The sequence below is a fragment of the Chrysemys picta genome, chromosome 24 (assembly GCF_011386835.1).
Source record: "Chrysemys picta bellii isolate R12L10 chromosome 24, ASM1138683v2, whole genome shotgun sequence".
NCBI classification, from domain to species: domain Eukaryota; kingdom Metazoa; phylum Chordata; order Testudines; family Emydidae; genus Chrysemys; species Chrysemys picta.
In genome coordinates, this window is record NC_088814.1 from 12,485,545 (window position 1) to 12,513,453 (window position 27,909).

At 56.4% G+C, this 27,909-nt stretch overlaps 1 protein-coding gene across 3 annotated transcripts in view; it reads right to left on the bottom strand.

The window, feature by feature from the left end:
* LOC101940807 (alpha-2-macroglobulin-like protein 1) overlaps nucleotides 1–27,909 on the bottom strand; it is a 51,249-nt gene that overhangs the window by 20,552 nt on the left and 2,788 nt on the right. For 2 of the 3 annotated variants that reach the window (XM_065577457.1, XM_065577455.1), the window contains exons 5-20: nucleotides 27,052–27,072; nucleotides 26,054–26,225; nucleotides 24,957–25,041; nucleotides 23,455–23,593; nucleotides 22,218–22,332; nucleotides 21,854–21,963; nucleotides 17,485–17,649; nucleotides 16,713–16,943; nucleotides 15,133–15,196; nucleotides 14,844–14,989; nucleotides 12,732–12,881; nucleotides 11,628–11,813; nucleotides 9,272–9,395; nucleotides 7,722–7,851; nucleotides 6,649–6,874; nucleotides 6,287–6,413 (exon numbers count right to left, since the gene is read on the bottom strand). In XM_065577457.1, coding sequence (XP_065433529.1) covers nucleotides 6,287–6,413; nucleotides 6,649–6,874; nucleotides 7,722–7,851; nucleotides 9,272–9,395; nucleotides 11,628–11,813; nucleotides 12,732–12,881; nucleotides 14,844–14,989; nucleotides 15,133–15,196; nucleotides 16,713–16,943; nucleotides 17,485–17,649; nucleotides 21,854–21,963; nucleotides 22,218–22,332; nucleotides 23,455–23,593; nucleotides 24,957–25,041; nucleotides 26,054–26,168 — 2,113 coding nt within the window. In that variant the 5' untranslated portion in view covers nucleotides 26,169–26,225; nucleotides 27,052–27,072. The remainder of the gene's footprint in view (nucleotides 1–6,286; nucleotides 6,414–6,648; nucleotides 6,875–7,721; nucleotides 7,852–9,271; nucleotides 9,396–11,627; nucleotides 11,814–12,731; nucleotides 12,882–14,843; nucleotides 14,990–15,132; nucleotides 15,197–16,712; nucleotides 16,944–17,484; nucleotides 17,650–21,853; nucleotides 21,964–22,217; nucleotides 22,333–23,454; nucleotides 23,594–24,956; nucleotides 25,042–26,053; nucleotides 26,226–27,051; nucleotides 27,073–27,909) is intronic. The other variant, XM_065577456.1, reaches the window with a different exon arrangement.

A 27,909-nucleotide genomic window follows, 5' to 3' on the forward strand; every position in this document is an offset into this window, starting at 1 on the left:
GGAGAACCTTTTTCTTTTACTGGGGTATTGGTTTTCATAAACATTTGTCCCCATAACGAGTGGCACTGGTGGTAATACTGGGAAACTGGAGTGTCTAAGGAGATTGCTTGTGAGACTTGCGGTTAGCCAGTGGGGTGAGACCGAAGTCCTCTTAGTCTGGCTGGTTTGGTTTGCCTTAGAGGTGGAAAGAACCCCAGCCTTGGGCTGTAAATGCCCTATTTGAGCAATTTGTCCTGAGTTGGCACTCTCAGTTGGGTTCCGCCAGAACCGCTTTGTCACAGTGGCGTAGTCGTGCTTGGATCCACAGAACCAGGTCAATTAAGCTTTGGGTCAGAACCCCACGTTATCCAAATTTGAATTTTGGGATTGAGAGTTTGGTTGGTTAAAGAGCTGCTGCAATGGCTGAGCAAAGAGCATATGAGGGACTTGGCAAAAAAGCCCTGGAAAATTTGTGTTCAGATAAGAGGATAAGCTTTAGAAAGAAAGCTACAAATCAAGAACTGAGAAATCTGTTAATAGCCAGTGATCAGGGGGCAAGAGCACAGCCCTTACCTGAGGCTGCAGAAGAGGCAGAAAAAATTAGAATGCAAAGGGTGACAAGTCAACTGCAATTTGAGCATGAACAGAAGCTAGCAGATCTTCGATTGCTGGAGAAGCAAAAAGTAGCAGAGTTAGAAAGAGAGAGAGAGAAAGAGGCTGCTCAGAGAGAGAAAGAGGCTGCTGAGAGAGAGAAAGAAGCCGATCAAAGAAAGAAGGAGGCTGATGAGAGAGCTCGTAAGGGACGTCTAGAGCTGCTCGCTGCTGAGCAGGAGACTCACAGGATGGAACAGGAGACTCACAAGATGGAACAGGAGACGGCCAGACTTCAGCTCCAAGTAATGGAAGAGCGGAGAAAGTCATCCCCACCTGGTACTCCACTTCCCCCCCGCCATGAGAAAAACTGGGAAAGGATGTGTCCCATTTACAACGATACTGAGGATATAGAGGAGTTTTTGTCTACCTTTGAACGCCTCTGCAATCTGTACCAGATCCCTGAGGGTCAGCGAATGCCTGTCCTGCTGACCAGACTGACTGGAAAAGCCAGGGAGGTATTTAATGACTTGGGGGAACAAGAAGCCTTGGATTATGGGCAGTTTAAAGATTCTGTGTTAAGGCGATTCAAGGTTACTCCTGAATCTTACAGAGTTAAATTTAGAGAGTTTAAAATGCCTAAGGATTGTACTTTTGTAGAATGTGCTCATAAGCTGATGGGTTTTGTTAAAAAGTGGGTTGTGGGGGCCAAGGCGCATGGGAGTTTTGAAAAATTGCTGGATTTAATAACTTTGGAACAGTTCTTAGATATTGTGCCTGACCATGTGAGAGCAGCTGTGTGTGACAGGGACCCTGAGTCAGTCCTACGGGCAGCAGAGATTGCGGATGCCCATACCCAAAACAGGGCTCGAGAAGGGTGTAAAACCCCGGGGAAAATTAATCACCATTCTCCCCAGTTCAAGAGGAGGGAGGGATTTAAAGGTAAATCTGTCCCTGACTCTTCTAGAGGAGTTCAAGGGGGCCCGGAGGGTAGGAACTCTCATCCCAGGACGGAACAGGTTACATGCTATCACTGTGGTATGCTGGGCCACATGAGACCAGACTGCCCGACCCTGAAGGGCAGCCCAAAGCCAGCAACCCCAAATGCCACGATAAATGCCAACTCCATTACCCTGAGCACTCAGGCTGAACCAAGCCACAACAGCTCCACCTTAAGTTCAGGTGCAAGCACAGCAGTAGCTAATGTTAACCCCATAGTCTCCAGTGGCATGGGAGGAGGTGATAAGCTCACCAGTTATGTCAGGACTGAGGCATGGCAGGGGAGTGAGAGGTTTATCATGGAGGCAAAGGTCAATGATGTTGAATGCACAGGATGGCGAGACACTGGCTCGGATGTAACTATAGTCAAGGGACATCTGGTGAAGCCGGAGGACATGCTGCCGGGGGAGTATGTGACGGTAGTGGCGTTATCCGAGTATTCTGTGAACCTGCCAATGGCTAGAATCCACCTGGAGTGGGATGGCTTTAAAGGGGATGTGAAGGCTGCTGTCCGGGATTTGATTCCGGCTGATGTGATGGTAGGAAATAACATATTAGGGGTGCCTGGCCAAGTGAATGTAGTGACCAGGTCTCGGAGAGAATTGGGGGCTGTGGCAGATACCCTGACTGATGGCAGTGAGGGGGTGAGCAAACAGACAGAGAGTGCCTCTCAAGATGGATCAGGTGAGGGTTTGTCTGAAATATCAGAGATGATTCTGAATCCAAACAAAACCCAGAGTGAATTTATTGTGGCTCAGCAGAGTGATGTATCTCTAGAGAGGGCCAGGAATGATGCTCAGAGTCAGGTCCCGGCCTGTGAAGAGAGAGGCAGGTTTTTTATGCAGGATGGGCTGTTGTATAGGGAACCACCTAGGGGAAGGAAGAATTCCCGAGCAGCAGCTCGCAAACAGCTTGTGGTGCCTGAGAGTTACCGCAATGATTTGTTGAAGTTGGCTCATGATAGTCCCTTTGCAGGACATCTGGGTATAGGCAAAACGTGTGACAGGCTAGAGCAGAATTTCTACTGGCCTCACCTTTCGGGGTCAGTGAGAGATTACTGCAGGAGCTGTGAGCTGTGCCAGAAGCGTAAGGGGTTAAGGGGGCCTAGCAAGGTGCCCCTCCAGCCTCTGCCCATTATTGGGGAGGCTTTTGCCAGAGTAGCTGTGGATATTGTGGGGCCACTCCCAAAACCTTCCAGAAATGGGAAGAAATACATCCTGGTGTTGGTAGATTTTGCTACCAGATATCCGGAGGCTGTAGCCTTGGCTAATATCGAGGTAGAGACAGTGGCAGTGGCCTTGTTCTCTATTTTTAGCAGAGTGGGTTTTCCCAAGGAAATATTGTCTGACCGTGGGTCTAACTTTATGTCTGTGGTTTTCAAACAGTTGTGGGAGTTATGTGGGGTGAAGCACCTGAAAGCTGCTCCTTACCACCCCCAGACTAATGGTCTAGTGGAGAGGTTCAATGGAACCCTGAAGTCGATGTTGAAAATGTACGTGGATAGACGCCAGAATGACTGGGATGTTATGCTGCCGTATCTATTGTATGCATACAGGAGTGTGCCCCAAGAGTCTACAGGGTTTGCTCCATTTGAACTGCTCTATGGGAGGCAGGTCCGGGGGCCCCTAGATTTGGTTCGTGACTCATGGGAAGGTAATGTGGAGGAGGCAGAGCAGCCGGTGGCCGAATATGTGGCTCAATTCAAGGAGAGCTTGCAGGAGATGATGAAGTTGGTTGAGCAGAATCTGAAAGAGAGCCAGGATACTCAGAAAGCCTGGTATGACAGAGAGGCTAAAGAGAGGGCGTTTGAAATAGGGGACCTGGTGTTGGTGCTAGATCCTGTCAGGAAGAACAAAATGAAAGATGTTTGGTCTGGACCCATGGAGGTAGTGGAAAGGATTAATGAGGTTACCTATGATGTGAGGAAGCCCCAGGTCCAGGGAAGTGTGCAGACAGTGCCTGTGAACAGAATGAAGGCCTACCATGCAAGGGAGGTAAATGTGAACACAATCTGTTATGCTGAGGAAGAGGCAGGATCTGCCCCTTTAATTGACATGGTTGCTGAAAGCCAGGAGGAAATGCCTCTTGAGAGCATTGAGATGGGGGAGGATTTAACCCCCCCTCAAAGAAAGGAACTGCTGATGCTGTTAAGACACCATAAGCGAACATTCTCCAATAGGCCAGGGCTCACAGATAGGATAACACACTCCATTCACACGGTGGGTCCCCGCCCAGCCCCTAGCAGAGCTTACAGGGCCAAGGGAGAGATGCAAAGACAGATCCAGGAAGAGGTGGAAAGCATGTTGACAATGGGAATAATCACCAGATCCCAGAGCCCCTGGGCCTCTCCCATTGTAATGGTGCCAAAAAAGGATAAGACCATGAGGTTTTGTGTGGATTACAGGAAGCTAAATGCTATCACCCAGCCTGACCCTTACCCCACACCCAGAATAGAGGATCTACTGGATACACTGGGAGGGGCAAGGTTTATAAGCACCCTGGACCTGACTAAGGGGTACTGGCAAATACCCCTAGATGCCGAGGCACAAGGAAAATCCGCTTTCATAGTGGAATCGGGCCTATATGAGTTCAAAGTGCTGCCCTTTGGGATGCGAAATTCAGGGGCTACGTTCATGAGACTTATAAATGAGGTCCTACGGGGGTTAGAATCTTTTGCAAGGGCCTATATAGACGACCTGGCCGTATTCAGCAGTTCGTGGCAAGATCACCTGAACCACATAGGGATTGTGCTGCACCGGCTCAGGGAGGCCAATCTAACGGTTAAGGTTTCTAAATGCAGAATGGGAGCTGCTGAGGTGACCTACCTGGGGCACAGGGTGGGCAATGGGCAACTGCGCCCAGAGCCTGTAAAGGTAGAGGCCATTAAAAACTGGCCAACCCCTAGAACTAAAAAGCAGGTCCAATCCTTCATTGGTCTGGCCAACTATTACAGGAGATTTGTGCAGGGATTCAGCGACATTGTTGCTCCCATCACAGACCTGACGAAAAAGGAAAAACCAGACCGGGTGCTATGGACGGAGGCCTGTGAGCAGGGTTTTCAAAGCATAAAGAGCGCTTTGGCCAAAGAGCCTATTTTGGCCAGCCCAGATTTTGAAAAGCCCTTTTTATTATGTACAGACGCTTCCAATATTGGGCTGGGGGCAGTGCTAATGCAAGAGGGGGAAGGAGGGAAGAGACATCCCGTGGCATATTTAAGTAAGAAATTGTCCCCCACTGAGCAAAATTACGCTACCATTGAAAAGGAATGTTATGCCATTGTCTGGGCTGTCAAGCAACTTAAGCCCTATTTGTACAATAAAAAATTCACTGTGTTGAGTGATCATGCCCCTCTGGTCTGGCTGCACAGGGCCAAGGGCAACAACTCCAGGTTGCTGCGTTGGAGTTTAGCCCTTCAGGAGTATGAAATGGATATAGTCCACATAAGGGGAAAGGAAAATATTGTAGCTGATGCATTGTCCAGGGTGGAGAGCTCTTAGGATGCAGTCAGTGACGTTTGTGACATCCCTTCCTGCATCAATTTTGCGTTGGGGGTGTGACGTTATTGATATAATCTGGGACCATATAGATCATTGTTGCAACCAAGGTCCTGTAGTGGCACGCAAATCTTGTATAAAGGGGGTCAAATGGGGTGTCTAAAACAAGGTTATGGTTGGCTGGTTATGATTATGCTGTCTATATGTGTGTATCACGTTTGTAGTTGAAGTTATGAATATTGGCTCTATACTGTCTGTATTTCAAACTTATGCTATGCTTCTGGGTGACATCCCAGACAAACTGGTGTTAGCTCTGCCTAGCCTGCTTGATGGCCCATTAAGGACCATCAGCTATACAATGGACCCATTGAGAGAAGGCAGATACGCCTTGTAACTCAGCAAAGTATGCAGGGACTGGCCCATGTGACTCCAGACTCCATTTTGCTGTAATCTTCCACAGTAAGAACAAAGAGGTTTTCTTACACCTGGAAAAGACTATATAAGGCTGATGCCTCATCTCCATCTGGTCTTCAATCCTGCTTCATACCTCTGGAGGAACTTTGCTACAAGCTGAAGCTTTGAACAAAGGACTGAGGACCCATCCCAGCGGGGGATGTATCCCAGAGACTTGATTTGAACCTGCAGTTTATTCCATCCCTGCTGCAAGCCTGAACCAAGAACTTTGCCATTACTGTATGTAATTGATTCCATTTAACCAATTCTAACTCTCATCTCTATCCTTTTCCTTTTATGAATAAACCTTTAGATTTTAGATTCTAAAGGATTGGCAACAGCGTGATTTGTGGGTAAGATCTGATTTGTATATTGACCTGGGTCTGGGGCTTGGTCCTTTGGGATCAGGAGAACCTTTTTCTTTTACTGGGGTATTGGTTTTCATAAACATTTGTCCCCATAACGAGTGGCACTGGTGGTAATACTGGGAAACTGGAGTGTCTAAGGAGATTGCTTGTGAGACTTGCGGTTAGCCAGTGGGGTGAGACCGAAGTCCTCTTAGTCTGGCTGGTTTGGTTTGCCTTAGAGGTGGAAAGAACCCCAGCCTTGGGCTGTAAATGCCCTATTTGAGCAATTTGTCCTGAGTTGGCACTCTCAGTTGGGTTCCGCCAGAACCGCTTTGTCACACCTTCTCTGCCCCCCCATTATGCAGAGCCCCCCACCACTTCCCTGCCCCTCCCCTCTGGCACAGAGCCCCCAGCGCCCCTTACCCAGGCTGCTCGCCGTCACCTCCCACTGGAAGGTTTTCCCTTCGTCTGCACAGAGGCAGCTGGTGTAGGTGCCATCTTCGCCTGCCTGCACCTGGAACTGCGCAGACTCCGCCAGCGTCACTCGCACCTGTGGGGCCCAACACGAGAGCTCCCTTAGGGCTGTGGGGGACGCGCTCACACGCGCAGCTCCAGCCGAGACGTGACACCTCTGGGGCTCAGGCCCCCTCACCGCGATGTGCTGACGCCAGTGGTCACAGGATCACAGTCAGTGACTGCCGGTGCCGCTCGCCGGCCTGCGCCGCTGCCCAGCTCCCCAGCCCCAGGTCACCGGCCCCAGCAGCTCAGCCCCGGGCGGCGCTCACCTTGATGCAATGCCGCAGGTAGTTGAAGACGGTGGCCTTTAGGGCAAAGGCCTCTCCCCGGATCACGGAGTACGGCAAGACCAGCTCCACAAAGAAGGGTTTGAAGGCCGTGAAGGTGGCCGTCGGTGAGAGCCCAAAGCCCACCTCGGCCGTGCAGAACATCCCAGCTTTCCACTCCGTGATGGTGTCGGGCACCGAGACTGGGACGTCCTTGGAGCCCCCCTCGCTGGGTCGGGATGGACACAAACAGAGCGTCAGACATGCGGCCGCCCCGTGGGAAGTGCTCACAAGCATGGCCACCAGAGACGTCCCTGCCCGACCCTCCGCTGGGCTGGGGCCCTGGGCCGGTGGCACAGAAACAGGCCAATCCCAGAGAGCAGAGAGGGGAAGAGCTGTCAGTGCCCCCCTCTCATCCCCTTCTCCGCCCCACGCCTGCTAGCGCAGGATCCTTCCCTGCCCCGGGACTCTCCGGGCTGGGCTCAATGTTCCACGGGATGGGGATCCCCCCTTCCGCAGCCAGACACGTCTCCCTGTCAGGGGGCTATTCCTGGGGCCAACCTCAATTCCCCCTGCTTGGGATCCCCTACCCCTTCCACTTGTACCCCATGTGCCACCCTCCATGGCCCCCTCCCGGGGGTTCAAACCCCTCCCATGTTCTCAGCGTCGGAGCTCCCGGGCACCGCGTGGGAATGAAAACACCACAAAGGGCAATGGGGTCGGATGATAAACCCCCTGCCGACCCGACGGGATCCAGGGAATGGCTGGGGAGGGGCTGGCATGAACCCTGCTCTGCGGGTGAGACGCAGGGTCATGGTGCTGCCCGGGCTCCCAGCCCTCTCCCCCGCTCTGCGGGTTCGTTACATCTGTAAAGAGACGAATCCCATGGCCCTGGGGGCTTGTTATTCCCCATTGCTGTGCTGGGTTCCTCTCCGCTGGCAACAGGGTGCAGGAACCAGCCCCGCACGGGCAGCCAGCCCTCCCCCACCACTGCGCTGCCTCTGGGAGCTGCTGCTTTCGAGGGTCTGGCCTGGAGGCCGCTCTGCAGGGACGGTCTGTGACAGCTCCTCACTCACCCCACAGGCACCAGGTCCCACAGCCACGTCTCTGTGAAGTACGCACGTGGTGCTGGCGCCTCCTGGGTGCAGGCTTCTGGCACGGGCCGGGCATTGCTCACTGGGCTCCCTGCTGCACTAGCCACACTTGCTGCCCCAGGGATCATGCCAAGAAAAGATACAAAGGGGGGTTCAGGGAGCCCCACCCTGATTTGGGGGCAAATCCAGACAATGATTCACGTGTGTTTGCACCTGCAAAGTCTTGATATTTGGGGACATTTCGGGGGCTGCACGTGGCCCCCGGGAGCTCTGAGAACTGACCCCTGCTGGCAGGGCTGGGGCTGGAGGGGGTGGGGCTGGGGTATCCTACGTGCAGCACACACTGGTGGACTCAGCACATGGGCAGGAGCCAGGGAGTCCTGAGCTCAGTCCCAGCTCTGCCCTGAGCAGCGTTAAGAGTACGTTGCACTCCCAGAGCCCTTCACAAAGAGCCGCTAGCCAGGCAGGTCAAATCATTAGCCCCACTGAGCAGCTGGGACATGGAGGCCCAGAGAGGCTCAGTGCGTTTCTACCGCAACCACCGAATATGAGCGGGCATTGCAGGACCTCATGTGATCGCCTCCATAACACCGAGCTTGACTCTCAGATCCCAGGGCAGCGCATGGTGTCACGGAGTGTGGGGGGACACAAGGCCCGGCACCCCCGGCTTCCTGCGATTCACCATGACTCTCAGCCAACCAGTAAAGCAGAAGGTTTATTTAGACGACAGGAACACAGTCCAAGACAGGTCTTGCAGGTACATACAACAGGACCCCCTCAGTTAGGTCCATCTTGGAGTCCCAGGGACACCACAGGCCCATTGGGGTGGGGCAGAGCCCCGTCTGGGCTCCCTCCATTACCAGCCAGCTCCTGAAAACTCTCTCTCCCCCAGCGTCTCCTTCCCCACCTTTGTTCAGTTTCCCGGGCAAAGGTGTCACCTGGCCTCTAACCCCTTCCTGGGTTTTCACGTTACATGCTCAGGTATCCTCCCTCAAGGCCAGTCTCCCATCCCCCCATGCAGACCGTCCCAGCCACACTCCCCTGTCTTTCCAGGCCAACACTCCCCACTCAGCATTCAAAGGCCACATTAAGAACAGTCCCAGTTCGTCACACATGGGGCTGGAGCTAGAAAAGCCATTGGTCTCCGTGTGAAGCGAGTGTATCTGGGCTGGAGTCACTGAGAGACAGGCAAGGAGCCGGGTGATGCCACAGTCACCACCACTTGGCACAGTGTGATTAGCATGTGTATTGGAGTGGTGCCCGCAGGAGGTCGGGTACTGTCCCTCCACAGGCAGCTCCAGGCCCTGCCTCAAAGAGCCTCCAGCCGAAGGGGGAGGAGCAGAGCTGAATTGGAAGGGTCAGATGATCACGTGTGCCCAGCTCCCACTGAGAACACTGGAGAATCCCCACCCAGGATCAGAACCCAGGTCCCAGGCCCGATCTACGAGCCCACAGGGCCGTCTCCGCTCAGACGGCAGAGAGGGCATTTGGAATTGCTGATCAAGAGGGTTGGAAGTGCCCAGTCCACTGACCTAGTGAAGACAATGCGGGGCCACGCCAGACAGGCAAGGCTAGGACAGCATGACGTATTAAAAGGTCTCCATGTTCACAGGGCTTCTTGGTGTTGGTGTTGGTGAGAATTTTCAAAGCCGCATCCTGGGTGAGAAGGAAGACAGAGGAAAAAGCATCAGGAGCTGCTAAAACAGGGGACTGTGGCATCATACTTTCGCGTTTCTCCTCCCCCACCTACGCTGGAAGCAACAAGAACACTGGGAGGACAAAGACTTCAACTGAGGAGACTGGTCCCAGGCTTAAAAGGGGAAGCCTGTGTGTTAAGAACTGTAACCTCTAGTGGGGTTTGAAAACTGCTTGATTCAAATACTGCGCAACCCACAGCCTCTGAAACCTGCCCCGGGTGGGGCCTAAACTCACAGCCCGTGGGCACCCCGGCAATTCACGGGCCACAGCACGTCCCCTGGCGCCCCTCGGTCACTGTGACACCAGACTGCCTGCAAACCCGCTGGCTCCACAGAGCCCCAGCCTGGCTGCACATGCACCTCCCATTCTCTGGGGCCTCCGTTCAGGTCGCCCCCCCTCCCCAGGTTCTGAACGTTCCCCTCAGTAACATTGGGAATATTGCTCCCCAGAGCGGCGGGGGGGGGGGGGGGGGGGGAGGGGGCACAAGCTGGGGTAAATCCTAAACACCTGAGATCAGTTCAGAAGAATCAGAGCCTGAGCTGGAGCCCCAAGTGCGGGCAAACAGCATGATGAGAACCGGGGGGTCGTGTAAACCCGTTTTATGAGGGGGGCTGTATCTTGGCCCCCCCCACTCAAATGACCCCACATGTGGCCCACTAGCCCCACCCTGCACTGCCATGAGGCACAGCACATCTCAGGCCAGGCTGTGGATGTCAGAGCACTCAGACACTCCTCTTTAAACAGCCAGCGACACTCAACCTCCGCTCGAGCAGAGCTGCCGCCCCCCTGCAATGTGCAGCACCCGCCCATGGGGCCGGCCGCGCTCCCCGAGCTCCCCCTGTCTGGTCCCCTGGTGCCCAGAACCCAACGCCCCCGCCCGCCTGGGGAACAGTTCTGGGGAGTGACTTGGCCAGTGGGCAGCCCCTAGATGCCGCGGTGTGCGCGGTGCTGGGTGCCATGGGCAGCACGCTCACTGTATGGGCGCTGGCAGGGGGAGGGCGGGTCCCAGCCCATTCCACTATGGCCATCTGACTGGGCTCCCAGGCCCTGGGGAGGCTGCCATCACTCAGAGCAGCCCCCAGCTGCGACAGAGCCCTGGTCTCCTGACTCCCAGCCCCCTGAGGGCTTTGGGAGGACATCGTCCATCCCTCCCTCTGGCAGGGCAAGATGCCATCCCCCAACTCCCTCCTTGTCCCCTCCGCACCCATCCCCCCACCCCCTCCTTGCTCCCTCTGCACATCTCACTCAGGTGGCTTCCTCCTCCTCCAGGCTGCCTGGGACCGGCAGGGGAGCACTGGGAGCACGAGAGGCACCGTCTCCGCGAGCTCCGTTCCCACACCCGGTGCCACCGCAGGTCCTGCTGGTCGGAGGAGCCATTTCAGGAAAATCCTGCTCTGCCCCTGTGGCCCCGGGCTGGAGCAGGCTCAGTTGCTCTGTGGCGAAGGCGCGCGCAGGCCAGTCGAAGGGATGGAGCAGGCGTGGTGCAGAAGGATTCCTCGCAGAATAATGCTGCCAAACTCCAAGCCTCTGCTGGGCATGTGGGACCTGCCATTCCCAGGGGCTTCCCATTCAGCCAGCTGGAGGCTGCATGTCATGGGAAAGACAAAGGGCACCTCCCTGACCCCAGGGCGACCTCCTGGCCTAGGGTCAAGTCTCTGCTCCGAGGCAGGGAGCTTCTCAATTAAACAGCTTCATTTTATCATGGGAAAACCGAGTATTTTCCCCACCTCCCCTTCTGAGCAACTGCTGAGCTGTGTTAGCTGAAACGCCTCAGAAAGTTCAGCCTGAGGCCGACCCCTGGCAGGAGAAATTTCAGCCCCAACCATTTCAGTCTGACAAAGTTACAAGAACTGAAAACTTCTAATGGGAAGTGCCAGAGAACCATAACTGGAGGTGGCGCTGCCAGCCCCACATGTAATATCCCTGTGCCCAGGAGTGGGGCGGGATGGGGCGTTCCTGCTCCCTGGATACGCCGGGGATCTGTCCCAGGGCCTGGGCCGTGTCTGAAGGTGGCTGGGGAGGTGTATCCCAGGCCTGAGTTTGCTAGGAGCATCCCTGGGGATTCATTGGAACAGGCCGAACCATTTGGTGGGATTCACCCCTGGATGCCAGCAGCTCTGGGCACATCGGAGCCAGTTTAGTCCTTTCAGGCTACAGAGGAGTGTGAGGCCTGGCCAGGCCCAACCCTACCTTAAACAGGCTGTAGGTGTCAGTCTGAGGGGGAGTCCAGCTCCTAAGCCCTCTGCGACACCTGTACCTGGGACCTAAGGCGCGGCAGTGATGAGTTATAACCCGGGGCGGTTCATAACATGACTCAGGCTCTCGCACTGCTTCGGGATAGTCTCCTCTGGGAAAATTGGGGAGCAGTTTATAGACCTAAAGACAAACACAGACAACATCAGCCATAAAACCAAGACACGAGCTACCCCAGAGCCAGCTCCTGCCCCTCCTCCCACTAACACATCACCCCACAAACCTCCGCTCTTGCCCCAGCCTCATCTCTAGCCTGGACACCTGCCCCCACCCTGCCCAGCACCCAGCCCCATCCCCCACGTGGGCGTCTGTCCTTGCACCTACCCCCACAGCCCTAGGAGAGGGACCCGCAGCTCCCAATGCCCTGGGAGAACCTGGGGGGGGGGGGAAGGGCAAGTGCCCCTTCTCGCCTTGGGGCAGCGAATGGCTCTTAGCGCCCCTCCCCCACTCTGTCCGGATCAGAGAGGGGTCGCATCGGGGGCTGGCCCTGGGACCATGGCTCACAGGGACACGTGACTCAGCCCCTGGCCCATCGAGTCCCATCTCCTGCTGCCCCACGGGCCTTGGGAGGCTCCACTCGCCGTGTGCAGAGCCCTTGAGCCCCTGGATGGCAGGCTCCAGCGACGGGCCGAGTACAATTCCATATCCACTCGGGCAGGGACAACTCCCACAATGCACCTGGCCAGATGTCCCCTGCTGTACATGGAAGCAGGGAAATCTCCTGCCCCTGCCCCCGGGGACCAGCTCTGCCCTGGAGAGTGAGCTCCGGTTACCCCGGCCAATATCTCAGCTCTGAGCTCCATGTTCCCAGCCAGAGCTGGGGGGAGGGGGTATCTGGAGGGGGGCACTGCAAGGGCTGATGGGAGAACAGGCAAAGCAGATGGGCCCCCCCAGAGTTAGGGGCTGTCAAGTGCCATAGGAGCAAACCTCAGACTGGGAGAGGTGGCCTCGAGGGGTGTCCCCCAGTGGCCGTGCATTGCCCCTCCCTGCGAGGGGGGAGGACTCGTCGGGGGAGGGCCGGGCGACCGGCTCTGGACTCACCATGTCGACACTGAGCTCGGCCTCGGGCTTCATGAGCAGCACGCTCTGATCCACGGCGCGGACGGCACACAGGGACCCGGGGGCAGCCTGCACCCGCAGCTGGAGCTCTGAGCCTGGCAGGGCCCGGTCCTGCGAGAAGGCCAGCTTCACCTGGCGAGGCACAGCGCGTCACAGGGGAGGGGGAGAGAGACCCCCAGGGGCAGGAGGAGACAGGCCCGGGCAGGGGCGGGGGCAGGCACCGAGTGTCACTCTGGCCCCAGGCCCCGCTGGCTGAAGGGCTGGGGCTTTGGGAGTCGGTGCTGGGGGTGGGGGGTTGAGGCAGCCCAGGCTCATTCAGCGCCCCCATGGGACAGCTCAGGGAGCTGCAGTTATTCATAGACACCCGGGGGTGTGGGGATAGGAGGTGCAGGGAGGTAGGGATACGACAGGATCGCCAGCCCCACCAGATAAAACTCATGAGTCAGACCCCCGAAAAGTCCTGAGATTCTTGACGAGGACAAACCCCTGGGCTGCAGCCTGTCCTCTGGCTTCTCTGCTCTCGCCCCCGCGCCCAGTGTGTCTGGACACACACAGCACTGCCCGGGGCGTGGGGGGGTCGGCTGAAGGCTGAGCGATGAGGCCAATACCAAGCAGTGGGGGAGGTTTAGGTTGGATATTAGGAAAAACTTTTTCACAAGGAGGGTGGTGAAGCACTGGAATGGGTTACCTAGGGAGGTGGTGGAATCTCCTTCCTTAGAGGTTTTTAAGGCCCGGCTTGACAAAGCCCTGGCTGGGATGATTTAGTTGGGGATTGGTCCTGCTTTGAGAAGGGGATTGGACTAGAACCTCCTGAGGTCCCTTCCAACCCTGATCTTCTCTGATTCTAAGCAGATGTGGGGGGGAGGGGGGAGGGAGCAGCCGCCATTGCTGAGGCGGGCATTGAAATGCCCCCGGGGATTGCGGGGAGCAGTGCACAGCCTCCCCGTCACCGCATGCTGGGGGGGGGGGCAGAAGGGCCACACTTATCCCCAGGGCAGTGGGGTGAAGTGGGAGGGGGCAGAAGGACTCAGCCAGACCCCCACAAGATGTAGGGGAGAGGAGGAATTCTGTATCTTTACCTCCCTACTCCCAGAGGGTAGGGGCCTTCCTCCCAACTGACCCCTATGTGCAGTGGGGAGGGGGCTGATGGCTGGTCCCTGGCAAAAGCTTTTTCTCAATGACAGGGACGTGCCCCTACTGGCTGCCCAGAGAGGGGATCCCCAGCCTTCATAGGGGGAGTTTCTACTGCTCATCTGGCTAAGGGTGGGAGCCAGCTGCCAGCCCAGAGGATGAGAGGGGCCCTTTTTTCCATGACATTTATGCCCCAGTCGACTGGAGGGGCAGCGGCCCCCTTAGAAGCCCTGTAAAGAAATATGGCCAGCTGGCCACCCCTGCAAGCCTCCAGAGAGGAAGGGGGATCAGACCATCATATCCTGCCCCCCGCCCCAGGACTCTCCCAGGGTGAGCAGGGGCAGGCACGGGTTGGAGGATTGGCAGTGGGTAGGATTGAGGTGGCAGAAGTTCTGGGGGGTTGGAGGAGCAAGTGGCTGCAGAGACTGGGGAGTGGGGAGGGCTCAGGGCAGCAGGTACCTGCCAGGGAGCCCAGAGTGGGCCGGGGAGGGGCCGGGTCCAGGCCAGTGGGATGGGAGGGACAGAAGCAGGAGCTCTGGGGAGCTGCGGACAGGGAGGTGAGGGGTGGGACAGGCAGGCAGCAGGTATCTGCTGGGCCCGGAGTGAGAGGCTGAGTCCGCGGGGGAAGCAGGGTGGGCTGGGGGAGGCAGGAAGGGTTTGGGGGAGCAGGTACTTGCTGGGGTCAGGGAGAACGGAATGGGAGGGGGGGAGGGCAGGCACCTGCTCCTACATTGTGCGGGGGCCGGAGCTCTTCCCGTCACCGCGGGAACGCCTGCAGGCGCGGGCGAAATGGCTAGTGATCAATTCACCAGAGCTGGCACTAACGCAACGACCCTGGCGCTGCTGTAAGGCCGGGGAAGGGAGGGGCCGAGGACACCCAGCGATGCCTCTGCTCAGGGCTCCTGTTATGGGGCAGGGAGCGATTCCCCCACCCCAGAGGCTCCTCCACCCCGAGCCCCTCACCTTGTTCGGGAAGCACTTGGCCATTTGCAGCCGGGCGCTGTCGGCAGCCATCTCACCATCGGGCAGCACCGTGTAACCCAGCACCGTGGCAGCAGGTGCCAGGTCAGCGCCGACGGGCAGCTCCACAGAGAAGGAGCCCGTCAGCCCTAGGGACGGTGGGAAACACCCAGGGGAAGTCAGTCCCAGCCAGCAGAGCCCCCTCCCCCAGCCCGGCCCCTGCTTTGGGGCTCAAACCCCAGTAGCCCCCTGGGTGCCCCCCATCTGCACAGACCCCTCTCCCGCCACTTACCAGCCCCCTCCCTGAGGTCCAGCCCCTTGTGGAGGATCCTGGCGATGGTTCCCTTGGCTACGACCTGCCGAGGAGGAGACGGGGGTCACTGAGCTGTGTGACGCTGTGTGGAATCTGGGAGACACTTTATGGTATTGTTGATACCAACATTAGAAAATTGCAGGGAATCTGACCAGATATGCCATGGAAGGTGTCTGTGAAAATGGTGCGATTTGCCAAGTATGAGGATCTTGTTTATATGTTTGTATCACCTTTGTATTGTGTTCTAGGTCTGTGTGGTACATCTGTATTTCAAAACTCAGGCTGTGGTTCTGGGTGACACCCCCAGACAGATTGGCATCAGCACTGCCGAGCCTGTTTGATGGCCCATCACGGGTCATCAGCCCGACAGTGAACCCATTGAAAGGAACTAGGGGATACATCTTAGGAGCCAGCAAGGCATGTAGGGGCAGGCTGGTGGACAGAGAACTCTAAGGCTTTTCCATATCATGTGCTGTGCAGCTTGTGTTTGGGACAAAGGAAGTACCAGCCACATGGCAAAAGGAATATAAAGGGCAGCTGCATCTTCTCCATTTTGTCTCCAGTCCTGCTTCTTACCTCTGGAGTAACTTTTCTACAAATGAAGCTCTGAACAAAGGACTGAATGACCCATCCAAGCTGAGGATCTGTTCCAGAGGGACTTTCAAGCCGGCAAACTCACCAATACTGCTCAGAACCTGATATATGGACTTTGAAATCTCTGTTTGTATGTGATTGTTTTACCATTTAACAACTCTCTTCTTGTTCTTTCTTTTTTCCTTATAATACACCTTTTGTGTCAGACACTAAAGGACTGGCTGGCAGCGTGGTATTTTGGGTAAGATCCAAACTAATATTGGCCTGGTGATGTGGGTGACCCTTTGGGGTCAGAAGAATATTTTGTATAGTGAGCAGAGGTTTTAAATGACTTCTCACTGTACTAGACCTAGGTGCTGATTGGAAGCCAGAGAACTGGAATGCAGTAAAGGAGGCTGTGTGATTTCTTTTTTAGCTTCTAGATAACCAGAGTGGGGGGAATCAGGAGCAGTTTGTGACTGGTTTGTGAGACCAACTTCAGTGTGAACGACCAGTTTTGGAAGAATCTGCTCTTCTTTTTGTAGTCTGTCCTGACCTTGGCATTTCTAGTGACGGCTGCCCCAGGCACACTGGGTCACAAACTGATGCTATATGGGGGCTAACAAAAACCCCGACATGGGGGGGGGCCATGCAGGCTGGAGTCAGGGCAGGGTGAGGCCGCTCCACCCCATGGACTGAGCCAGCAGAGGTGGGGGTGCAAGAAAGAGCATTCAAGCATGTATCCCATTCCCCAGCCCCCGCAGGCCAGCCAGCCCCCGCTTTGGGGCTAGATTGGAACCAGAGCCCCTAGTGGGGAAAAGGGAAAAGCCCCGTCCTGATCTAGCCCCGCCCTTGTAATTCAAAGGAACCCTTCAATTCCCTTCCTGCTCTCTCATTCTCTCTCTCTCTCTCTCTCTCTCTCTCACACACACACACACACACACACACACACACACACACGCTTTAGACTCCCAGGACAGGCTCACCAGGAAGATGAAATCCAGGCTCCTGGACCTGTTCCCCAGGGCCTCCTTAGCAATGACGTAATCCACCTGGAGCTGCTGGGCCTGGTCGCAGGGCAGCACCCCTCCCAGCGAGCGGATCTTCAGGAAACTCTGGCTCTTGGAGTAGAAGGGCGTCAGGTGACGATCGGCATCCGGGTAACTGGGATAGACTCTGTCATACTCAGCGCTGTTGTTCACCTGCTTGAAGTGCCCCTGTGGGACAGAGAGAGCGATGGGGCTCGCCGGGGTGCAGAGCACTCAGCACAGGACAGGAATGCAGCCGGGGCAGGGCAGGCTCCGATGATGCCGGCTGAGCTCACCCCCATGGCCCCTCGCCCTGCGTCCGTAAGAGTGACATGGAAAACCCCAGCGGTTCAAATGGGGCAGCCCGACAGCGGCAATGGGGCAGCCCCTGAGCTGAGCTGCCCGAAGGGGGCGACCTTCCTAACTAAACCCCACCCCAAATATTAATGAGAAGAGAAGTGGTGGCACTAAGATGCCGTTTGCGCCACCCCATTGTTGGCTCTGCTGGTGGGTTCTGCGCCTCCCCCTCCACCATCTGTCCTGGCTATTCAGCCTGCAGGCGCTTTGGGCAGGGGTGTTTGCTACGCTGAGTGTGTGCAGCACCCAGCACCATGGGGCCCCGATCCTGGCTGCTCCTTAGGCACCACCGTAATAAACATCAACAATCACAGACACAGTAACAGAGGCAGAGTGCAGGGGCCCCACTGGGGCTTGGAGGCCCGTCACTTACCCTCAGATTGACCGTCCCGGTCCAGCCGGAGGTGTCCAGCTGGAAGGAGGCTCTGCCAGACTCGTCGGTCAGGAAGGTCTGGTTCTTATTCTTATCCCCATAGCTAACAAAGAGCTGCAGCTTCTCATTCTTCAGTGCAGAGCCATCTGCTGTCTCCAGGAGCATCTTAGCAGGGAGAGAAACGGGGAGACGCACAATTCAAAGGAGCAGATTGTCACGGCGAGGGGGAAGTCAGGGCCCTGCGCCCCTCTTCCTGCAATTCACCGTGACTATCAGCCAGCCAGTAAAACAGAAGGTTTATTAGATGACAGGAACACAGTCCCAAGCAGAGCATGTAGGTATAACCAGGACCCCTCAGTTAAATCCTTCGGGGGTGGGGGGGAGGGAGTTAGGGGGCTTAGACCCCAGCTTTGGGGTTTCCTGCGTTTCACCAGCCAGCCCAAGACTGAAAAACCAAAACTCCTCCAGCAGCTCTCTTCCCCCTCGCCCCAGCTCCTCCTCTCCTTTGTTCAGTCTCCTGGCCAGAAGGTGTCACTTCTCCCAACCCCCCTCCTGGCTCAGTTTACAGCTCAGGTACCTTCCTTCAAGGGAAGTCCCCCATCCCCAATGTAACTTCCCTGCAACATTCCCAGATCAAATCCACCCCGCTCCCTGTTGTGTCGCACAGACTCCTAGAAGAGTGTTACCCACTAGGGGCTAAAGAGCTGGCGGGGAGCAGAAAGGGACAATGCAATCCAGCCCTGAGATGCACTGGGAAAGCCCAGGGCTGAGATGGGGTGTTGGGGTGAGGATTGAGGGGCATTAGCAGATCTGGGAAGAAGTCGGGCATGATTGGAATAGCTGGGGGTGCTGGGGTGAGCACTGAGGGGTAACAGGTTGTCTGATTCCTTGACTGAGCCCTCCCTTGGGATGTGGGATCTGCAGTTCAGCACCCCCAGGCCCTGAACCAGGGCCACAGATCTCCCAGCCCCATTGCTTTGCTTACACACATTCCCTCTGAGTCCCATCTGGGCTGTGGCCACACTGGGCTCTAAGATTAACCCCGTCGGGACAATGTGGTAGGGAAGCAAGGAACCCAGGGTTAACAAAGGAATTTCGAAACCACAGTCACTTAGATGGCTCAAGAGTTACAGATTTTTGCCAGAGAACAAATGTCCTGATGAGCACCCTTCTCTAGTCTGATCTCACCCTGCCTCTGACTCTGGGGTTTGTCAACAGTTCCGACTGGGCAGAATCCCTCCCACCTTGTCTGTCTCCAGCCAGTCCTTCTGGCATGTGGTGATGGTCGGCACGGCTGCACAGAGCAGCGCCCCTTCTTAAGTAGAGCCTCTCTGGACCCTTCTGCTATGTGCTCAGCTGGAAAACTCCTTCCCCCTCCCTCAGACATGCTCACCCCACCTGCGGGCCCTTGTGTAGAAATAACATGGTTCTGTGGGGGTGGGCCAGTAGTTGAGAGACAATCAGAATCGATGGCGTTAGATTGCCATCTTGAGATCTTCTCCGTGACAGTCCTTCAACAAAGTGACACACACCTTTTCTAGGCTGGGCACCTGTCAAGAATACAATATGATAATCTGCCTTGGGTAAATTTAGGCGTGTGCACAGCACATAATACAATGGGAAGGTACTTACCTGTTAGTAACTAGCATTCTTCGAGATGTGGTGTCTATATGTGCTTCACTTCTGGTGTGCATATGCCCCATGTACCGGAGATCTGAATGCATTAGCCACCAGTGTCCATTGGTTGTGCCTGCACCCTGCATGCCTCCCTTGGGAGCTGGGATCTAAGATATAACTAGTAAGCTGTTGTGCACTGGTCCTTTGGGAGCAGCAGGCCTGGTAATTCTGTGAGTGCCCAGAGGAGAAGGGGCCGGACACTACAGGCGACACTCAGAGGACTGGGGACTATTACTCCCAGATCCTTTCCAGCGGCACTATCGCCTGGCCAGGTTTTCCTCATTTTGTAGTTGTTCATCTGATTTTTCCTTCCTAAGTGTAGTTCCTCACACTGGGCTTTAATTAATTTCATCTTGTTGATTTCAGACCAATTCTCTAATTTGTCAAAGTCGTTATGAATTCTAATCCTGCCTCCAAAGTGCTAGCTTGCTACCGCTTAACGCCAGCCCTGGCTTTTATATGCAGAAAACCAGTTGCCGTGGCACAGGTGGGCTGTGGAGTTTTTACAGCATGTTGGGGCGGGGGGGCTCAGAAAGGAAAAGGTTGAGACCCCGACATAGACCACGTTTCCCTAGTTTGCTTATGAGGATGTCAAAAGCCTTACTACAAAAAAGATATATCGAGTCTACTGCTTCCCCACATCCACTAGGCCAGTAACTCTGACTGCTAGACGTGGCTTTTCTTACTGGGGCCTTTAAAATCTCCCCTATTGCTCCTCAAGGAGCCAACAAAGGGCGTCTGGGAGTTCAGAAACGGTCCAATCGCCTGGTGCTGTGCCTGTCAATGCGGGACACGAAACGAGCTCCAGCACTGTCAGCAGTGGCGTGGAAGGACCTGTGCGATGGATGCTGAGTGCCGGAAATGGGACGTCCGAGCCACAGGTGCGGGTAGCAGAGGCACTGAGGAGAGCGGCACCTAGTGCAACGAAGGCGAGAGCTCCGGGCGTGATGCGTCGGTGCGGCAAACAGTGGTGCCAAATGCACCAGCAGCAGCACCAGCAGCAATGACTGTGCCGCAAGCAGTGGTGCTGAGAGGCCACCACCAAGTGAAACCCTCTCTGGGCACCAAGGGATGAGCCAGCAGCGGAACCAAGGACTCAGGACTCCTGCTCTCTGGGCGCCAGAGGGACCAGGGATTGGCCTCGACTGCCCTTCTCAAGTGACACAGAAAGAGGTGACGTAGCAGTCACCTGAGGAGGAGATCTACTCCCGTGCTCCTTGGCAGGATGGTGTCCATCACACTCGAGGTCACTAACCGGGGCAGGCACAGCCTTAGAGGCAGAAGAGATGGCTGCCAGGGTACTTTTTACCCAAGGGTGATCGGTCCTAGGAGGACCCTGCATCTCTTCAGGGACTGAGCCTGGCCTCCTAGACTTCTCCAGGAGAAATCCCTTCAGTCTAGTCTCCCTGGATTTCACAGCCCATTTGGGGAGGGCTCTGAAGTCCCTGCACTGCTCTCTAATGTGTGTCTGTGAACCCAGACAATACAGACACTTAGAGTGTCTGTCGTTCCGGGCATGGCAGAGCCACATAAGGGACATAATTTAAATCCTGGGGCAAAACCCCATTGTACGTGGTGAAGACAGGAACTGCTCACCTCAGAGCCCCACCCCCACACCAGGATTCATAGAGTCCAAGGGTAGAAGGGACCATTGTCATCATCCAGTCTGACCTCCTGCATAGCACAGTGCCCCAAAATAATGCCCAGAGCCGACCTCTTAGAAGAACATCCCGTCTTCATTTACACATTGTCAGGGATGGAGAATTCACCACGAACCTCGGTAAAGTGTTTAAAATTTACACCTTATTTCCAGTTTCAATTTGTCTAGCTTCAACTTCCAGCCGTTGGATCGTGTTCGACCTTTCTCTGCTAGATTGGATATTTGTTCCCCGATATTCACAAATTGTAATCAAGTCACCCTTTAACCTTCTCTTTCTTAAGCTAAATAGATCGAGCTCTTTGAGTCTATCACTATAAGGTATCTTGTCTAATCTTTTCACCATTCTTGGGGTTCTTCTCTGAACCCTCTTCAATTTATCAATATCCTTATTGAATTGTGGGCACCAGAACTGGACACGGGGTTCCAGCATCAGTTGCACCCCTGCCAAATACAGAGTATCCGACTCGAGAGTCCCCTGTTTATACATCCCAGAGTCGCATTAGCGCTTTTGGCCACAGCATCGCACTGGGAGCTCATGTTCAGCTGATTATCCACCATGACCCCCAAGTGTTTTCCAGAGTCCCTGCTTCCCAGGCTAGACTCCCCCACCCCGTACGTATGGCCGACATTCTTTGCTCCGAGGAGAGGGAGTCTATAACTGAAATCCTCCCTAAAAGAGGAGAGTTCAGCTAAAGTAACTAAGCCACTATCTCCAGTACCAATTATTAACTATCAAAATGACTATTTACAAAACTTAAAGAGAAAAACTTCAGCGGAGCAGGAGACCGGACACTGCTGCTGGCTCTGTCCACAGCCAGGGGCTGTGAGAAGGAACTGAGGGTTGGCTGGTTGCTCAACCCCCATTGTGCCCTCGGTAAGGGGGGGCTTGAAGACATGGAGCGCACAGCTAACGCATCCGATCTCCAGTGCATGGGGCACATGAGCACCAGAAGTGCAGCACATCCGGCAAGCAGTGGTGGTTACAGTTTGGTACAGACATATCCCACTCTGTCACACCGGTAATCCCGTTACCTTGCCAGTGTAGGGGATTCCAGCCTTGTAGGTATCGTCATCATCCTCAAAGGTTACTATAGGGATTTTAGACACGATCTTGCAGCTCTTGGTCGCGTTGAGCTCCACCCCTAGCAAGAGAGGGAGGGACGATAGGAGGAAGATGCCGGGAGTGACACCAGAGTTCAGGCTACGTCCCAGATTTCTCTCCATAACAATCCACCCAGCCATTTCTACCCCCTCTCGCTATGGACTGGAGGGTGTGATTCGGGGGAGAATTTGGGAGGTTCGGCTGGGGGTGGAGAAGGATTTTCCTGGGGAATCTGGAAACTAGAAAATTTAGATCCACCTGGGGGCGTGCATGTGTGCTTGATTTCAGTCCCACCTGTCCCCTCCTCCACGAGAGACACCTTGGCCTGGAGGCTCATCCCATAGCCAGAGTCAGTCGGCACTACGCGAGCCATCTCCACCTCTCTGGAAAAGCAGCCATTTCTCTTAGTCTGGAGGGAGAGAATCACAGCCCGTTAGCAGCAGCTCTGCACCAGGCCCCGCAGGTGTCAGCTCAGCAGGTCTCTAATCGGGCTTGGCCTGGTTAGTGCTGGGCCAGGAGACACTCAAAGAAAACCTGGGTGCTGAAGTCAGCAGCAGGGGGCGCTCTCGCCTTGGAGTCAGCCCTGACACTGGTACCCCAGCGCGGCGCTAGGGGGCGCTGTGCAGCTGGAGCTGCTGTGGGTGGGATGAGACGTAAAACAGGCCCTGGCCACTCGTGCCCATCACAGATCTCCTGGTGCTTGTCCCCCATCGTCGTGGTAACGCTGTCTAATTCCAATCACCCCCCTAGCCCCCCCAGGGACTGAGAGCTTACGGGAAGATCTGTATCTTTCCATTGACCCACCTAACGAGAGCTGCTGATGAGGAAGGGCGGCCCCGTAACCTGGGGCACTAGCCTAGGTCTGGAGAGACCTGGGGGCAAGTCCCTGCTCTGCCACAGGCTGCCTGCAAGTCCCTCTGAGTACGGCTCCAGCAGAAACACCCTGCGGCCGTGAGTCTCAGAGCCCAGCCCTGCTGACCCCGCTTGTGCTGCGGGGCTAAAACCAGCAGGTCGACGGTCGGGTCCAGGTGCTAGACCCGGGATCGGGGGAGGGTCTCGGAGCCCAGGCTCCAGCCAAGCGTCTACACTGTTCCTTTAGCCCCACGGCGCAAGCCCCAGGCAGCAGAGCTGGGCTCGGAGATGCTGCCGCAGGGTTTTTGCTGCGCAGACGGACCCTGAGCATCTCCGTGCCTCAGTTCCCCATCTGTACAATGGGGACAGGAGCCTGCCCCGCCTCCCGGCGGCTAGGAGGATCAGTGAGGCATTGAGATATTGTGGTGAAGGGGGGGCGTATAAGTCCCTAAGCCCTGCTACACAGCTGCCAGTCCCCACCCCCAGCCTGCCAGATGGGGACCCGGATGGATCCAGGGCCTGATTCGCCTGCACTTACACCAGCTTTACACCAATGTCACCAACCTCATCACAGACGATCACAGCGCCCCCTCTGGCCAGTGTAAGAAAAACATGGAGAGGAGCCTCCTCCAGCAGCATGTCATGTACCTCCCCCCCCCACATCCCCAGTCACACTCACCTGGCCAGTAAGCACCATGCACAGAGACATGGTTGTTGGCTCCTCATAAAAACCGTACGGGGACCAGAGATATGTTGGTTGTTTCTCCCAACACAGGCTGGCCTGGACCCTCCCCAGGACGGGCTTCCCGGAGGTGTATCTGTTTAGCAGGGGGGAGGGAGAGGGTAAGTGGGAGGGAACGGGGCCAACGTCCCTGCCCATGGGAGGCGGGTCCCTGCTGGGGTGGGGCTGGTCATGTGGCTGGGAGTGAGAGCCCCAGGGAGCCCTGCCTGGCCATGAGCATGGGGCAGAGGGGGGCTGTCAAGGCTGCTTCCCCACTTTGAACTTTAGGGTACAAATGTGGGGGCCTGCATGAAAACTTCTAAGCTTAACTACCAGCTTAGTTCTGGTCCGCTGCCACCATCCCAATGTGCTAATTCCCTTCCCTGGGTAGCCTTGAGAGACCGTCACCAATTCCCTGGTGAATACAGATCCAAACCCCTTGGATCTTAAAACAAGGAGAAATTAACCATCCCCCCTCCTTCCTCCCACCAACTCCTGGTGAATACAGATCCAACGCCCTTGGATCTAAAACAAGGAAAAATTAATCAGGTTCTTAAAAAGAAGGCTTTTAATTAAAGAAAAAGGTAAAAATCATCTCTGTAAAATCAGTATGGAAAATAACTTTACAGGGTAATTAAACTTAAAGAGCTCAGAGGACTCCCCTCTAGTCTCAGGTTCAAAGTACAGCAAACAGAGATAAACACTTTAGTAAAAGGTTCATTTACAAGTTGAGAAAACAAAATAAAACTAAGACGCCTTGCCTGGCTATTTACTTACAAGTTTGAAATATGAGAGACTTGTTTAGAAAGATGTGGAGAACCTGGATTGATGTCTGGTCCCTCTCAGTCCCAAGAGCGAAGGAACTCCCAAACAAAGAGCACAAACAAAAACCTTCCCCCCCCCCCCCCCAAGATTTGAAAGTATCTTGTCCCCTTATTGGTCCTTTGGGTCAGATGCCAGCCAGGTTACCTGAGCTTCTTAACCCTTTACAGGGAAAAGGATTTTGGAGTCTCTGGCCAGGAGGGATTTTATAGTACTGTACACAGGACAGCTGTTACCCTTCATAGAATCATAGAATCATAGAATATCAGAGTTGGAAGGGACCTCAAGAGGTCATCTAGTCCAACCCCCTGCTCAAAGCAGGACCAATTCCCAGCTAAATCATCCCAGCCAGGGCTTTGTCAAGCCGGGCCTTAAAAACCTCCAAGGAAGGAGACTCCACCACCTCCCTAGGTAACGCATTCCAGTGTTTCACCACCCTCCTAGTGAAATAAAGTGGACCTGACTTCCCTCCCCGGTCCCCCAGGCCAGGATCTGACCTGCCCCTTCCCTTTATAGTTATGACAGGGGCGCAGGCAGGGAAGGGGCAGGTCAGATCCTGGCCTGGGGGACCGGGGAGGGAAGTCAGGTCCAGGGTGGTACCACCTTTATCAGCCCGGCAGGGCTGCTTTCACACTCACCGGCCACACACCCGCAGCAGGAGCGTCTCATCCAGCACCGTCATCATGGGGGGCAGCTCCAGGGTCACTTTGAACTTGGGCAGCACTGGGGGGCAGAGAGGGACAGGGTGAAACCGACCCGCAGCCCCGGCTCGGGGGTTTCATCGCCATCCTCCGCCTTGGAGCTTCTCCCCGGGTCTTGCAGCCCCCCACCAACCTGCCGGCTGGGCGGGAAGGGGAAGGGCCCGGAAATGGAGCAGGGCTGAGAAGAGGCTGCAGATTGCAGCAGTAGGGTTGCCAGGTGTCCGGTTTTCGACTGGAACGCCGGGTCGAAAAGGGACCCTGGTGGCTCCAGTTCACACCACAGACAGGGCTGTTAAAAGTCCGGTCGGCGGGGCAGCGGGGCTAAGGCAGGCTCCCTGTGTGCTGTGGCTCTACACCACTCCCAGAAGGTGCACAGGTGGTACTGGGGGGCACAGGTCAGATATGGGTGGGTGCTGGGCTGGGGCTGGACAGAGGTGGGGCTGGAGGGCACAGGGCAGATGTGGGTGGGTGCTGGGCTGGGGCTGGGCAGAGGTGGGGCTGGGGGGCACAGGGCAGATGTGGGTGGGTGCTGGGCTGGGGCTGGACAGAGGTGGGGCTGGGGGGCACAGGGCAGATGTGGGTGGGTGCTGGGCTGGGGCTGGGCAGAGGTGGGGCTGGAGGGCACAGGGCAGATGTGGGTGGGTGCTGGGCTCGGGCTGGGCAGAGATGGGTCTGGGGGGCACAGGGCCGATGTGGGTGGGGGCTGAGGTGGGGCTGGGGGGATAGAGTTAGATGCTGGCGGGTTGGTGAGAAGCTGGAAGCTCCGTCTCATCTGGCAGCCAGTGAGCTCCAGCAGCAGGAGCCGGGATCAGCTCCTGCGATAACTTTAGTGACACAGTAACTGCCCCCATCCACCTCCCACAGACACAGGGCGGAGGCGGGCGGGGGGGCTGCAGAAATCCAAAGTCAGACCAAAAACATGAGACAGCCATGGTTCTGACTCATGATGTTGGACGCACAGGCATCGCGCCCCAAGGAGACTCAGGAATCCCCCTCCTGCCTGACGTGCCGGAGCCGCGGCCTCAGTCGCTGACCTGGGTTCCGCTGTGCACCATATTCCTCCACGCTGAACGAGTGCCTCGTCCCCTGCGCCTCGATGGCGTACGTCCCCAGGGCCGGCTCTGCAGACAGCGGGAGGGACAGATCCATGATGCCCTGCTGCGGAGTCACATCTCGCCACTGGGCGATGCGGTTCCCGCTGGGATCCTGGCACATGGACACGCCCTGCTCAGCCACTGCCCGCACACACGGCTCGTCCCCAGCAGCCCCCAAGTCCCTTGTGCTGCCGACGGGGGCTGGATCGACGGCCGGGGGCTCAAATCTTTCTCCTTAGCCTGGAGCAGGCACCGCCGGGCAGCCGCTGGGTAAGGGGGCCCCTGCCAGCGCCCCTCAGCCCTGACGTGAGGGCACCACCCCGGGGGGAACAGGCTCCCGAGGGACACCCCATCTCCAGCCTGGACAAAGCCCAGAGAACACGCCATAGGGACCGTTTCCATCTCAGTGCTAGGCCTCTGTGGGTATGTTTCCTGTCCTCCTCCCTCCATGCAGCCTCCCTAAACCTCCATCCCTCCCCTCTGCCCCTGCAGCTCCCAGAGACCCCCGGCCCTTCCCCCATCAGGCTCCCAAGGGAGCTTCCCGCTGAGTTCCCCACTGGCCTGATCAAGTCACTGCCTGACCCAGAGTTTGGGGGCTGGGAACATTCGGGGTGAGTGACTCAGGCAGGGATCCCAGCCAGGCCCAAACCCACCTGCCTCCCGGACAGACAGCCCCAGATGCTGCAAACTCAGGGTGGGGAGGACGTAACCCGATGGCACAAATGTCCCCTCGCTGCCCCCATGGGGCCCAGCCCAGAAACGCCCTGTGCTCTGGGACCCTTTGCACCCCCACAGCAGGGCAGAGGGGTCTAGGGCTGGATTGCTGGACACTGTGGTCACAGCCCAGACTCCTCTGGGATCCCCACGACTGAACACCCCCGGGGGCCCTCGGATGAGCCAGACAGGAAGAGGAGGAGGCTGGAGAGGCACAGACTGACCTGCACGGTCACCAGGGGCAGCTGCAAAGCAAACAGACAGGAGATGGCTGGTTAGAGGGACAGGAAACACCCCCCACTACCCACAGATCTGCCTGTGGCTTCCCGAGGGCTGGGGTGTCTCTGGGGCCATGGGGGATCATGCGGATGGGGGTGACCGAGAGAGCAGTGACAGGAAGGGGAGCCCATGAGGCTGGAGCCCTCGCCCCTCCCATGCCCCCCTCCCTGCGTTGGCGGAAACGGGGCAGTGGGTGGCTGGTCTGTGCGTGGAGGAGCAGGGCGAGATGCTGGGGTCTCTGCCAACGGGCAGTCTAAGGGCCGGGGGGGTCTGCATTGCAGCCAGTGCCCGGGTGAGGTGGCTGGGAGGGGAGCTGTCAATCTGTATTTAAACACTGGGCCTGATTCTGCCACCTCACTCAGAGCGCACAGCACGGTTAGGCTGAAAGGTGCTAATGACTGTCATCCCGGGGGGGGGCTGGCATCCACAGCCAATCACAGACTGCACTAATGCCAGTGGGTGCCCAGCACCCTCATTCCGGCTCCATGCAATGTGCAATCAACACTCTGCGCAGTAAAGAGACTGCAAACAACAGAGGCCACTGCCCAAGGCACTAGGCTCTGTGGCCCAGGGGGCTGCTCCACAGGGCTGTTTTCAGCAGGCCAGCACAAGCCCTGCTACTGCAAGGCTGTTAACCTGCCCTGGGAGACTGACCCCCTGCAGTGAAGACCAGGGTGGCGGCTGAGGCATTCCCAGAATACCGGAGATCCCGGGATTTCCAGGATTGGTGTGGGCCTGTCCCCTCTGGTGTGACCTCGTACACTCGGTGTGTGTGAGTTCACGCCAGCAGGGGCGGAGCAGTG